The sequence below is a fragment of the Chaetodon trifascialis genome, chromosome 1 (genome assembly GCF_039877785.1).
Source record: "Chaetodon trifascialis isolate fChaTrf1 chromosome 1, fChaTrf1.hap1, whole genome shotgun sequence".
Lineage (NCBI taxonomy): Eukaryota > Metazoa > Chordata > Actinopteri > Chaetodontiformes > Chaetodontidae > Chaetodon > Chaetodon trifascialis.
The window spans coordinates 28,441,631-28,456,037 of record NC_092056.1 but is presented as its reverse complement, the minus strand read 5'-3'; the positions used below and the strand labels follow the sequence as shown (position 1 = coordinate 28,456,037).

At 41.3% G+C, this 14,407-nt stretch overlaps 1 protein-coding gene across 1 annotated transcript in view; it reads right to left on the bottom strand.

The window, feature by feature from the left end:
- The window catches only part of LOC139329523 (neural-cadherin), a 325,949-nt gene that overhangs the window by 231,104 nt on the left and 80,438 nt on the right, over positions 1-14,407 (bottom strand). The window contains exons 2-4 of the mRNA XM_070959899.1: positions 10,255-10,452; positions 7,731-7,956; positions 2,525-2,729 (exon numbers count right to left, since the gene is read on the bottom strand). Of these exons, the coding sequence (XP_070816000.1) occupies positions 2,525-2,729; positions 7,731-7,956; positions 10,255-10,452 (629 nt within the window). The remainder of the gene's footprint in view (positions 1-2,524; positions 2,730-7,730; positions 7,957-10,254; positions 10,453-14,407) is intronic.

The following is a 14,407-nucleotide window of genomic DNA, read 5'->3' as shown; positions in this document are numbered from 1 at the left end:
ACTTTGTATTGTTGCTACTCATCTGGACCTGCCAAGTCGGAGAATAAAGTCAGTACAAACTATATCTGAGTTGTGGTGGTACTGGACTTGGGGCCAAACCCACCCCTGTGACAGTTGTATGTCCAATCTGAGCAGCCTCGGGACAGCAGCATTTTTGTCTGAATTCAAACATTACTGCAGAACAGCCAAAACGGCACACACAAAAGTACATTTTAGAGTGGTCAAAGGTTGTCGTTTTTTGCTTTCGGCTGCCATTCTCACGAGGGCGGATCTGTAATATTAGTCTGCCTCAGGCCATGTAGAGCTGTGGGCTTGACAAGGAGAACCAAGTCAGCACTGACAAGTTTTATCTTGAAATTAAAAATAGAGAAGTAAAGCTCAGAGAGAATGGTTGTAAGCTGAACTGTTGTTTAATGGCTGTGTTCCAGTCCAGACCGCTGTAACCCTAATGCCCTCAGTTCAGTATCAATCAAGAACTAAGAAATTGAGGACCTCAAAAGTACCTCTTCTGTGGATAGTTTGTGAAAACATTTTGATTGCATTTCATTCTCTCAACAAGCGCTTGGTTAGTTCGGTTTACACCCACCCTTAGAATGTAACTGAACTTAAAAACTAAATTTAGTAATTTTTCTCATTATCCTTCAGTAGTGTGTAAAAACATGTCTCAAATCTTTCTAGATTTCTTTGTGCAGTTTAATGCACAAAAGCTCTTTGCCATTTTAGCATTTTCTAACACTGTGGAGGATGTTGCTATAGCATCACATCCACACCTTCCATGAGTGACAAACAGCACTACTGTGGATTTTATCTCAAGGAAGTTTGTTTTCTAAAATACGGAGGAATTTAAGGAGTTATTTTACCACCACATATAGTAAAAAAGTGTTTAAGTATGGATTTACTCACACACAAAAAATTGTTTGTGGACTTTCTGTACTATCTATCAGCAGTATTAGCATGGAGCATTGGGGTCAGTGCACAGTCAGGTATATTTGGGTGTTTGTGTTCAATTAACAGTTGACCAAAAAGACATCTTAAGAAGGTGCTATGTAGATTATATTTAGCAAAAAAGTAGGGATGTAGATGGAATGAATATTTAAACAGTTGAATGGAGTGTATGTTTCATACCTCATCACCACCATACACTATCAATAAACCACTTGAGCTTTGTTGTAGCCATTTAGCCTTCCATTATCCTCTCAATTGTTCCAATATGATATCATGACTGATACTGTAATTCTGTTCAGGGAGCTGCAAAGAGCAAGTATGGGAGCATTAGAGCCAACATAAAGCACAGAGTATCTGTAAAAGGTTTACCCTGTCAACAAGATTAGCCTACACAACACTGTTTTTCACTGCTGATGCAGGACACTGAACACTCAACATTTGCCAGTAAAATGTTTGAGTCAGAATTCAGAAAACTACAAATAGCTTTTCTAGTGAAGGCACCACATAACATCTATTCTTTGACACAACTGCATGTGTCTCTTATGCAAACCAGCTTCTTTCAAGAATTGTCTTAAAATTAAAATCAAATTTCAGTGCATGACAGACATATGTTCAGTGCTGAACACACACACACACACACACACACACACACACACACACACACACACACACACACACACACACACACACACAGCATAGTTCCTCCATAGTCTGGTGGTGTTAAACAGCACAGACAGGTCGGTGTGGGGGGTTGCAGTGTCTACAAGGTGCTGGCTCTTCAGTGCTGATGGGACCCCTTGTGAATGTTCAAAAAGCTTACCCAGGCACCTAAGGGCAGGCAAGGGCTGAGGCTGGCTAACCAGGGCAGCAGTGTGGGCAGTCAAGGGCACACACACCAACTCCCTGCTAATTCCTTTCTTACTCTTCCTTGTTTCTTTTCCTCTTTCTTCTTACCATTGAATCTAGTAATCTCTCGCTCACTCTCCTCTGTAGTGCAGTGGGTCCCAGAGCAGAGCAGTTGAGGACAGATGGTTTAGCAGGACATGTTTTCAGCCTGAGGCCAGAATAATGATGGAAACCAGACCAGATGCATCAATGCCTGCAGCGGTCAGCCGCTGTTCTCTCTCACTTCCTGACAACATGAGGAAGTCATTGAGAATTCCGCAGCACCCATTCCAGACAGGCAAGTCTATTTGGTTTTGACTGAAGACAATACTCATACTTTTAGACTTAAGTGGACATGTACAGTTGTCTTTGAAGTTGAGAATTTTAATGCTATTTTACATCGGTTAGGTTAAGGGCATGCTGTAACAACCTGTGTGCCACTGTTGTGTTCAAAATCCCTCCCATCAAAAAACAAAAAAATAGAGAGACTACAAGAAACCAACTAGAAGCCGTAATCATTTTAACCGCAACATTCACAACTGTTACAACCCATACCGTATATCAGTAAAATCAAATCTAACAGCATTTCAGCAGCCTAAATGTTCGTTCAGCTCGAACGTCTTTCACAGTGGGTTAAGATTTATGGCCATGTGGGGTTTTTAAATGTGACTTGGAATTCACAACACACACAAACCTCTGCTGCACTGCTCATGCTGTCCAGGCCTTCGCCGGCTCGCACCAGCAGCAAGTAGCGATGCTGGTCAGCCTCGTAGTCAATAGGACGGGTCAGGCTGATTTCACCCGTCTCTGCTGAGATGGAGAACAGACTGCTGGGATTGATGAGAAGGCTGTAGATGATTGGTTTCTTCTGGAAGGAAACGGCTGGTGTGACCAGGAAACTGGGGAGACATGGAGGAAAATACACCATTGATTGAATTTGTAGCAGTGGGTGGGGTTGTATGGTTTAAAGGGGACAGGAAACAAACAAAGGAAACAAACAAATTTTACAAAAATTAATGCAAGGTTTTCCACACTAAAACATTAGCCAATGCCTAACATTGTTAATAAGTTGTAAGAAAGGAAATTAACTCCCAAAGTTTATGTTGTCAAACAAGGGCGCAGCCATATTGTCTTGGAATAGAGCGTGACGTCACGAGGTCAGTTGGATCGAGGTCTTTCAATACTACACTGGTGACAACAGTGACAAAATGGAACCACAAAGAAAGAAGAACTGCAAGGGAGGTCATTTTTGTATCACTCCAGGCTGTAGCAATGAATTCTACAGAGTAAAAAACCAAGGCAAGACTATACATGTTCACGTTTTGCCACTAAAGCGGCAATCGGTTCTCCATCGCTGGCTCGCTGCTCTCAGACGCCAGAGTCCCCCTCTCAGTCCCACAGCTAGGGTTTGCAGCGAGCACTTTGTAAATGAGGACTAGATTGAAGAGAAGGCTTTTGAATCAGGTGTCCTGGTGACTCGTAAAACAAACAGCTTAAAGCCAGAAGCTGCTCCATCTGTGTTTGATTTTTCATCTTACAGTGCAGGGTCCACAGACCGCCCAACACAGTCCAGCGCAGCAAACAGGCGGCTGTGCGCTGTAAGGCAAGAGCACAACACTGTGCCATTGTGGCAGAGCAGAGAGATAGGTTAGCTGGTGGAGATCACTAGTACTATGCACAACTGATCAAACTGTAGTCATACATTTAGGTCATTAAAATGGAAACTGACTGCAGTGGCTAGAGCACCATCTATCAGTCAGAACCATTACATTGTCAGACATAGAGCCAGCGCGTTTACGCAGCACAGCTAAAAAAAAAAAAAAAAAATGCTATCGACAATATAATTTGCCTTTTATTCCTGCTAACACTGTGTAATTTAAATGGACCACGGATAGAAGCAACACATTTTTCCACTGATGGCAGCCTTAAAAAAATGCTGTAGCATAGTTACACAATAACTACAATAATAATTTCACTTAATTTTCTACAGTAATAAACATCAAACGATCAATTCATATAATTAATAAAACACTCATTCAATATTCTAGATTATTTTTCTGATACAGATAAAAAAAAAAACAGTTAAAAACTATTTTCAATCCATGTTAAATCTCTTGTGAAATTCGCAAATAGTTAGAGACCCACTCAGTCTGTGATCAGTGTACACTGCCTCATCGCCTCAACCATCACATCATCTGCAGCCACAGGATCCACATTTCCAATTTGCCATACATGTAGTTGATTCCATACCATTCCTCAATGTTGGGGTGACAGTACGCTGCCAAGTACACAAAGTACCTGTAGTATCATGTGGAAAAAAACAAAACAAAACAAAACAAAACAAAACAAAACACAGGTGCACTTCCTCTGCATCCTAGAGGGATGAGACAAGTAAGCTAAGGTTAGCTAGCTTACGCTCTTTTTAGCTAGTAAGTTCGTTTACTAATGTGGCACTAGCAAGGTAACGCCACAATAAACCTAACGTTACCACACTGGTAAACTTCTGGTGTGACATTGGCGAGCTGGTTCACTAGCTAGTTAGTGTGTGGCGTTACGCTACATGAGTTCGCTGTGGCACTACGGCTACACGAGTAAGCTAACTTGCCCGTGAGCTGGTTGGCTAATGACACGCTAGCAGGTTTACAATTGTGGCACACAAGTAACTTAGCATGATTAACCTGCAATTTTGATGAGGACATTAGCTAATGAACTATTCTGGACATAATAATCTTTTAATCAGTCGAGCCTTTCCAGCTCAGCAACTAACGTTACCGTTAAATTACCTGCTGTTAATGGGGCGCATCAGGGTCTCGGCACGGACGTCTTTCAATAAAAGCATGGCCACTTCGAACACTTCCCTCTCGCAGCAGAGCATCTGGTAGGTGCGGGATAAAATCATACAGGGAAGATCCCCTAGAAGATGGCTCACGTTGGCCTCCCGACAACACTATGTCGGGGTGGGCATTTCCCTGCAGTTGCCACACCCGCACCACGCTGTGTTGCCCACTCTCTCAGCACCTGCAGACACCACCAGCTGCTCTTCCTCCAAAACAACCCGTGGCTGTGTTTGAGGTGTTTGTTTCCTCATTGGCTCAAAGGCGTATGCCATCGGGTGTGATGGCATCGCTTCGAAGTTCCGCTCAATTTCGTCCTCTTCCATTCTTTCTTCGTACTGCCAAGCTAGCTATCCAACCTGATCCAACCAACCAACCTCGTGACGTAGCTAATGACGCAAGAACAACATGGCGGCGCACTATTGCCGAAGCAGTTGACCAGCACGAAGAAAAAACTCTTCTAATTTTATGTGAAAGCACTTTCTATCTTTAAAAACAATCACAGACAGATTCCCACACGTCTTCAAAACCTTGTTGTATGTTAGAGTGGTGTAGAGAAGAATTCTGGAAAGCAGGCAAGCCCTTTACAGAAGAATCTGTGAGGCTTTCATTTCTGGTTTTCCACTTTGCTTTGCAAACAGTAACATTTTGGATATGTAAATGGTAAATAGACCGTATTTATATAGCGCTTTTCTAGTTTGACGTCCACTCAAAGCACTTTTACAACACAAGTCTGTATTCATCCATTATCCCGGCCATATGATGGCTAAACCACCAGCTCATTACAAGTGTCATCCATTCTCTCTCTCTCACACACACACACACACACACACACACACACACACACACACACACACACACACACACACACACACCGATGGCGCAGCACTGGGAGCAATCTGGGGTTCAGTATCTAGCCCATACTTCAACATGAAGACTGCCAAGGCCAGGGATCGAACCTCTGACCTTCTGAATCACAGCCATCCCAAGATATGTGTCTTTGCAAAAACAAAGCTATAGATATATACAATTAAAAACAACCAATACTACTAATGCTGATTTTTTTCAACTTTATTAAAAGAATTACTTTTAAATGTGACTGTCATTAAATTGATAGTAGGGCCCCTCCTGCAGTAGGAGGTTGACAGACTGGAGCTGAGAGTGAACAAAACCAGCACCAGACCAGCTCTCCAGCACTGGGGCCTCCCTCGAGACAGGTGGGCTGTCCCGAAGGATGCACCAGCAGGTGCCAGTCCAGCTCTCTCCGCTTCCTGACATCACACCAGTCGGCTCCTTCACTGAATGAGAAGAGAGTGAGCTTCAGGGGGAGAATCTGATGGAGAATTGACTGCAAGGAGCAGCACAAGTATGAATTCAGTGCACTACAGAAAACACTACAACATTTGGAGGATAAACACACCACCCAAGCATTACTGTTAATGCTGTTAAACTAGTGGTGTACTTATCACTGTGCAAACTATTTATAGTTGAAATGACGAATAAATGATGACAGCAAAGCACAAATGTTGCATATTCACATCATCTGCAGTGTATACTGTACCTAAACACACATCCTGCATTATTAAGTGTGTTTGCTGTGTTGCAAACAAGCTGTTGTATTCCATGACTCTGAGAGAAGGCCTAGCTGGAAGTTGGATTTAGTACCACCTCCGGACAATGGTTACACGTTAAGCTTACAGGCCGTAAAGATCCTGTGATGGAAAAGGCCTTAAAGTACAGCCAAGTGGCTGATTACAGAAGAGCAAAATAGATGTAATCTCGTATTATGTAGAATATATTGGACCTCAGTAGATTAGAATGGGGTAGACTCAGTCATAGTAAATAAGTAAAACACAGTTAAGCAGCGCAGAGAAGACCTGAGTTGAGTAGATTTGTATACTGTAGCATGAACTAGAATAAAAAAAACTGAAGTGAGAGGTACATTCAAACAAAGTGAAGTCTGGACCATTAAATTTAAATTAATGTCATGGTCTTCAAAACATTTTCCAAATCCAATAACACCATCATGATGTGGCAAATGTATATAACATTATATTTTAAATTAAACTTGTGTTTATTGCAACTGTTCCACTGCTGTGCACAGTCTTCACACACCTAGAGTGAAAAACTTCTTTGACTACTCTTCTAATTTCAGTTACTAGATTTTAGTAATGTGTTTGGGTTAGAAGAAAACAGAAAAATCATAAAATAATGATGAACTATGATCTTGTTGCAGTATATTAATCGATAAAAGAGCTATTCCTATGAACTCAAGGAGCAACTCAAAGTCAAGCAGAGCGAAAGAGGAGCATATAAGAAGGTTTTGGATCGAAGTATCTAAGAGCAAAGTGAAGCGAAGACTAGAGAAGAGCACAGGACAGTAATGTCAAGTGCAATTCTGCACCAAAGTCCGTCCACCAAAGTAACACCAAGCACAGTAAGAGTGGTGGGAGTACAAAGACTTGCTATCAAACTCTTACACATCTTTTCTGATGAAAATGATGTAAACAACAGCGTGCAATATCCACTTTATTGGTTTGCCAAATGTGTCAGTCAAAAAAAAGAAGCCAGAGGGAGAAATGAGACCATTCCAAGGACACTAGTCATAACTGTACCACTTTAGTTAGACCTGAGGCTATGTGTGTGTGTGTGTGTGTGTGTGTGTGTGTGTGTATCAATACTTAAAGGCAGTACTTTTACTTATGTGCTGCATACCATACCTGCTCAAGGCTAAATGCGTCATGCTTCTATTTAGCAGTTTTTAAAGCATGAGATGTGTAAGCACAGCCAGAGAAAGACATAAATGTGTGCACATCAAACGTCTATGATGAATTTGTCTTTTCAAACACATATGCAATGTAAAACTAGTGTTCATCTGAATGGATATCAGTCATGTCTGCGGTAGAAAGAAAATGTCTGTATGTGTGCACAAATGTGTGAATACATGAAGGCTATAAATCCCTTTCCTTGTATGTCTAGGGAAGAAATTCAGAAAAAATTAATCAATTTTGTATTACAAGCTCAACATATTCTTTTCTACATCTGTGTGTGGATATGTAAACTTACGGTTGTCCTTCAGGGGTGTTTTCTGGTATGGCAATGGTGAAAGAAGCATTGGAGAACTGTGGCGGCCGGTCTCCAGCAACCACTGAGACGACAGCAGGAGCGCTGCGGCTGCCCAGCCGGTCGGCAGCCACCACCGTGAGCAGGTACTCCCTGTCCTGCTGCAGGGGAAGGCCTGTAGTTCGTACCTGGCCGCTCTTCCTGTCCACTTCAAAACGACCATCACCACCTGCAGAGAAAGGCAATACCTTTGCTAAGTGGAACAACACTTTCCACAGACAGGACATAATCTTCATCAGTCTTAATGCGTCGTTGCTTATAAGTACAATTATTGAATTTGCCGTACAAGATACAAGAGAGCAACAGATCTGTTCCGGCCACCGACGTTCCTCCCCCTTTTTTTTGCCTTTTTTTGTCTGACCCGCCATGCCTTGGAGGAGTGTGTGTTGTGGAGCAGGCGAAGTGGTCCTGGAGGTGTGAACTCCCTCTGCCTCCCACCTCCCACCTTCGCTGGATTGGTGCAGTGTCGGGGCCCGTTCACCAATTACCAGGCGCCAATCGAGGACGGGATGCTGAAAGGCTCGAGCGGACCAGCACTCAGGGCGGCTGAAGAGCAGCGCGCCAGACGTGTCGTTTTGAGTGGCCATGTTAAGAGACTGAGAGCCATTTTCAATTTTGTGAAGGACTGGGCCAGGGCCAGTTTCAACCACTGATGTTAACAGTGACACAGAGGTAGTGGAGATTTTTGTTTAGTGCACATTAGGAAGAAGGGGTGCTGATCTGCTGTTTATGTTAAACTTTAGTTAAGCAGAGAGGGTTTTGTTTTTGGATTTTTTTTTTTTTTTGTTAATAAGTGTAGTTCTAGAGAGTCCTCTTTTGGTTTTGATTGTTTTTTGATTTATCAGCACTCGTAAGCCCATTTCCTTTAGAGTTGCCTCTGGTTTTTGTTGTAAATATCATTTTCCTCACCTTTAAAATAAATAACTTTGCTTTCACCAATTACAACTGGTTTATGTTGCTTCCCTTTATCCACCACGAGCTAGGGGTCGTAACAAGATCAAAGACAACACACGTAAATAAAAACAAAACAAACATAACAGCAGAACATTAAAGATATACGGTTGCACAGGTTCAGAATAACCTTTTATATGTAACAGATAACCTGTTAAACTTGTTGGCGAGGCAAAAGATACATTAACAAGTAATTTAAAGGAAGCATTGATGAGACTGAAAGGTAAGAGGTAGTGTTTTTCTATACAGCTGTAGCTGTATTAGCAGAATAATAGGAAGAGTGACTCTCACTAAAATAATGAGCAGATAAACTGCAGAGAGTTGCAAAGAATTATGCCATTAGCAGTTTATCTGTGTTTATTTTGATCTTTTTCTCGCAGACTTCTTTCTGTGGGTTCATGTTGAGAAGGCTTGCAGCATAAAGAGAAGAGACACATAACAACCCCTGGACACACAAGAGCCTCCTTAGGTCACAGCTCAGAGTGAGCCAGTGCAAAGGGCCGCAAGGCAAGACACTGTGTAAATACTGATGCCTTCAAGAGCTGTCAAAAACTATTGTACATACAAGCTGAACATGCGCCAATACAGTGATACATATGACTGGACAGTCAGTTTTGGGTTGTGAAATGCAAAGCGCAGAGAGACTGGAAGTGGGATGTTAAAATTCATGAGCTCTATGTAACGTAACAGGGTACGATTAGGCTTTCATCCAAACTATGGTACACTGCATTTTCTAAAGTCATCGTTTCTAAGTTTGGTTGTAAGGCAGCCTCAGTAGGAGAACTCTTGTGACACAAACCTGTATTCACAAAATAATTAAACCGACAAACAACTGAAAAGTTTCGTCCAGAAACTAATATCAATGGGTTTTTTTGTTTGTTTGTTTGTTTGTTTGTTTTTTGTAATTTCTAATGTCAATTCATTCTCTGTTGCACCCATGGGGAAAATTGGAAGATCGTCTGTGTATAGGCAGTGGTTTCACAGATTCCACAACGGGCAGACAAAATCATTACATGGCAGACAATAAGAAAAGCAATTATTTTGCGTAGGGGAAAAATGAATTATATTACAGTGGAATATAAATGTGTGTGTGTGTGTGTGTGTGTGTGTGTGTGTGTGTGTGTGTGTGTGTGTGTGTGTGTGTGTGTGTGTGTGAGTGAGAGAGAGAGAGAGAGAGAGAGAGAGAGAGAGAGAACTACTTACTGGTTCAGTAGAGGCTCATATTTCGAAGACCAATAGAAACAGATGTGAATCTGCATCATGGAAAACACTTAGTGTTGACCATGATATGTACATTCCCACTGTATCATACACCCCAATGATGAAACACTCATCTGAAACAGGAAAGCTAACGATGTCATTCAGATTCATTCTGAAATGAAAACACCTAGAGTAAATGTCAATGTTCTGTGGCTTTATATATAAATCAGTGTACTTACTTCACTATGGTTAATTCCCCTTTTCCAAATGTTAAATGATCGCACATGCCAGAGAAAAGAAGAAAAAAATAACCTACCATCAGACAGAAAGTACTCCACTTCGCCGTTGTTGCCTTCATCCCCGTCCTGTGCATGGAGTTTGTAAACCAGTGAGCCTGCGGGGGCATCAGGGGACACCACAGCGAGGTATGGAGCAGGAACCATGCTCCATTCTGGGACATTGTCATTTACATCCGTCACAGTCAACTCCACTCTGACAAAGTACCACTCTGGACCTGAAAAGGAATGAAAAGGACAAGGCGGAGGTTCAGAGAGGGTCAATCATGGTGACCAAATTTAAGGCTGACACCATGTTTGATACAGTTGTTGAACAAGAATTTAAAGTTCATGTTACATATTTTTTTGTTTGGTTCAGTTAATAACATGAAACTTAAGGAACCCACCATTGTAATACATGTAGTATTGGTCAAAAACAATTTTATGCTTTGAATACAGCTTGAAAAGCTTGCAAAGTTGTCTTTTCAAATTTACAAGCACAAAGCTGCATGTACAGTTATTTTATCATCAGAAAATATGGTTGTGAAAATGGGAAGAGTCTTTGGGGACAATAGATGTTTCCACATCACTGTGCTACCAAATTCACTACTGGTAGCAGCTACATTAGCCACATTCAGTAACGACGAAGACATCATTGACAACAAATAGACCACAGGCTGTCTGTTTCTTTTGGTTTATCTTAGAACAACGTTTCAGGCACCCTTGTCAAACACACACTGAATGACTTTGTGACAGATTTAGACATAAAGTGAAGGAGGCTGCGCTTGCTCCATTCATGTTCACTCCAAATGTCAAAGTCTTCATTGAGTTCTTTTTTGTCTTTGAGAGTTGTTTGTCGCAATATAAGGCACCACTCTGTTCTTTTCTGTCAGCCCAACAACTCTTCCAGCAGAGTAAACCCATGTGACGTTCAGCCAGCAATAGCCTTCTGTTTTACTCCAACCGGCTGTGCTGCCCAGGGAAACAGACTAGCTGGTTAAAGTAGCAGTGCTGCCAGCTCAGAAATAAATAAGAAGTGTAAACAAACCCAGTGGAAGAACGGGAAGCAGGAGCAGTGTGCATATGTCTAAAACTTACTGTTGTGCATGTGTCAGGTATTTGTCAGATAGGCACAACACACACACACGCACGCACGCACACACACACACACACACACACACACACACACACACACACACACACACACACACACACACACACACACACACAAAAAAAATAAAAATAATAATAATAATAATAATATGACAACCAGACCTTGTTACTACAGAACACTTGATGTCACTAAAAGCTGAAACACTTAGTCAACAAATAAATCAGTCAATCAACAGAAAATTAGCCACTATTTAGATAATCAGTAAGTAGCGTAGAAAAATAATAATAATAGATTATTCTTATATAGAGCTTTTCAGATGCTTCACAAAAATATATCAAAATAATGAAATAACAAGGAGAAAAAAAATAGGACATGAGTAGATGAGACTGTCAGAGGTGGAAAGCAGTGCTGAACAGGTGAGTCTTAAGTGATTTTTTGAAAAGCTTCATAAGTGGTTGTTATTTTTCAGCAAACATTCTAGAGGACTTGTGAGAATTTTCTGACTCTGTCATAAAGTACAGTGGATCAGAAATTTTAAAAATGGACATTTTTCACTATTTTGAAACATTTCTATACCTAGAATTAATTAACAGAAAATAACTGACTGATTAATCTTAAGTGAGAATGATCATTGGTTACAGTCTTGTGTGCTCTGGATTGGCTGTCTGCTACACAAAGCACAGCAGTGGTGCACTTCACATCACCAATATTAATTACTACTACTAATATTATTAGTAATGATAATGGAAAACAGCCCATGGATAATCCAGGTTTTGTGCAATAAATGAATATTAAGTATAGCAAAACAGGTGTTTACACATCTGCAAATAAAACCCCAGCATGAATCTCCCATTTTTGCAATGCAAATTTTGCTAAGATTTGTTTCCCCCCATTAGGGTACACTGGGTTCTGTTCCGCTGTGATCTCCCTTCATTTCTTTCCTGGATGTGTCATGTGGACAACAAACAACAGAAACATGACCAAGAAGAAACTGAAAGAGGTCATCTCTGCATCTCAACTTGTAATTATAATCAGCACTGCGCTATCTGCACCCATAGTAAACAGCAATCATATTCACACTGGCAAAGCACACAAAAGTCTCACACAGACCTCATCAGTACAACACACTCAAACACACACACGCACGCACGCACGCACACGCATGTTTTGTTTTTATCACTTGTGGGGACATTACATACACTTAGATTCATTTCCTGGAACCTTATCCTAACCCTAACCCTAACCACTATCTGCCTATTCCTAACCCTGTACCTAACCTAACCTGTAACCCTATTCTCAGTCTTCACCCTAAAATTTCATGATTTACATTAAGGGGACCTGCATTTTGTCCCACAATGTGACTGTAAACAGATTTTTGTCCCCACAACGTGATGAATACCTGGTCACACACACACACACACACACACACACACACACACACACACACACACACACACACACACACACACACACACACACACACACACACACACACAAAGAAGACCCTGTTTGGTGGTTGCAGCAGGGGAGGAGAGGAGTAATTTCAAGGCTGGAGCCAGACGATTGCTCTCAGTATTGCTGTCAGTATTGGTACCTATTAGAAAAAAAAGGCTGATTCTTATTTGGAATGGTTATTTAACAAAATGGTATCAATGTTATTGCTCTACACATATTTACAAATGTCTGAACAGCAAGTCCAGATGATGAATTTTCTCTTTACCTTTTACATTCTCTGTAATGCCAAATGCAAGTCGTAAGATAAGAAAATGCCTTTGTGAATATAACTGTCTGCTAAATGATGAAGGGTCTGAAAAGTCTTTTCAGAACGAGAGGGTGCAATCAAGCAACGCAGAGCACAGCAAAACAAATGAATCGAGTTATTAGTTGTTCACTGAGTGTTGTATGTACAGGACTTAAAGTAAAATGCAGGGGCTCATAAATGACCCTGCCTTTGTGATGGAAACAGCAGAAGGATGAAAAGAGGAAGATGGAAGAATTAAGAAGAGAAAGAAAACGAAAAACAATGACCAAGCAACTGTATAAATCAATGGCATTCGCGAAGAGAGGGAGCGAGGGAATGAAATCAAAAGAAGACAGGAGACCGAAATTAGGCAGCCACATCTTACACTTGACTCTGCAGTTCAACCAATGTATTTGTTGATGATCTCTGACTCTGTCTCCCTCCCTCACGCTGTCCCTGTGGTCGTAACAGATTCAGAATTAATTGGCAAAAGGACAATGCAGCTTTGGGGAAGAAGGGACGGCATTACCCAGATAATAAATCACTGAGCTAATATGGAGAGCACTATGCCAAATGCATCTCACAGATACACACACATGCAAGCACACACGCACCTTTCTCACTAATAACGATCATCAGTGGATTAGCAGCTAATGAAGGACCACAGGGAGATACAGCTTGGTGCTACTGCCATCGCTCACACTAATGCATCTCACTGGATTTAATGTTATGTTGCAATCCCAAGAAACAGTAGGATCTGCAAGTACTAATAATGCCACAGAAGGATTTTCTGTGCCCCCCAACCTCATTTTCTCCAATAGGTTGCAAGTCCAAGCATTCTGACATGTTCATTTTCTCACAGCACTATCTTGTTAGCTCGTTCTCAGAGCACATACAGTATGTGTACAGTCCTGAAAACCCAATGCACAGCCCAAATGAAAAATGGAGGATGTGTTTGCTGCTTTTTGTTCATGTTAATGGATTTTTGCTGCGGTCAAGGTTAGAAAAAGTTTGTGAGCCTTCGCGGGAATAAACTGCAACTTTTATCTGTCACGCCAGCCTTTGAAAGCTGATGACAACAAACATTTCCTAGATCTTTTGAGAGCAGAATTTTTTAAATTTTCATCACAGGAAAAAGCAGAGGTGGAAATGTTACTAGTTATATGAGAGTTTGATCTTGGTCCGTTGAAACCAAGACTGAACAGGATATGTATCCATATTGTGCGTACACATCGTTTGTACATCTGGCTCTTGTTGCGTCATACCCAAGAAGACTCAAGGCTGGATTTGCTGTCAAAGATGCTTCAACTAAATGCTGAGTTAAGGGTGTGAATATCTA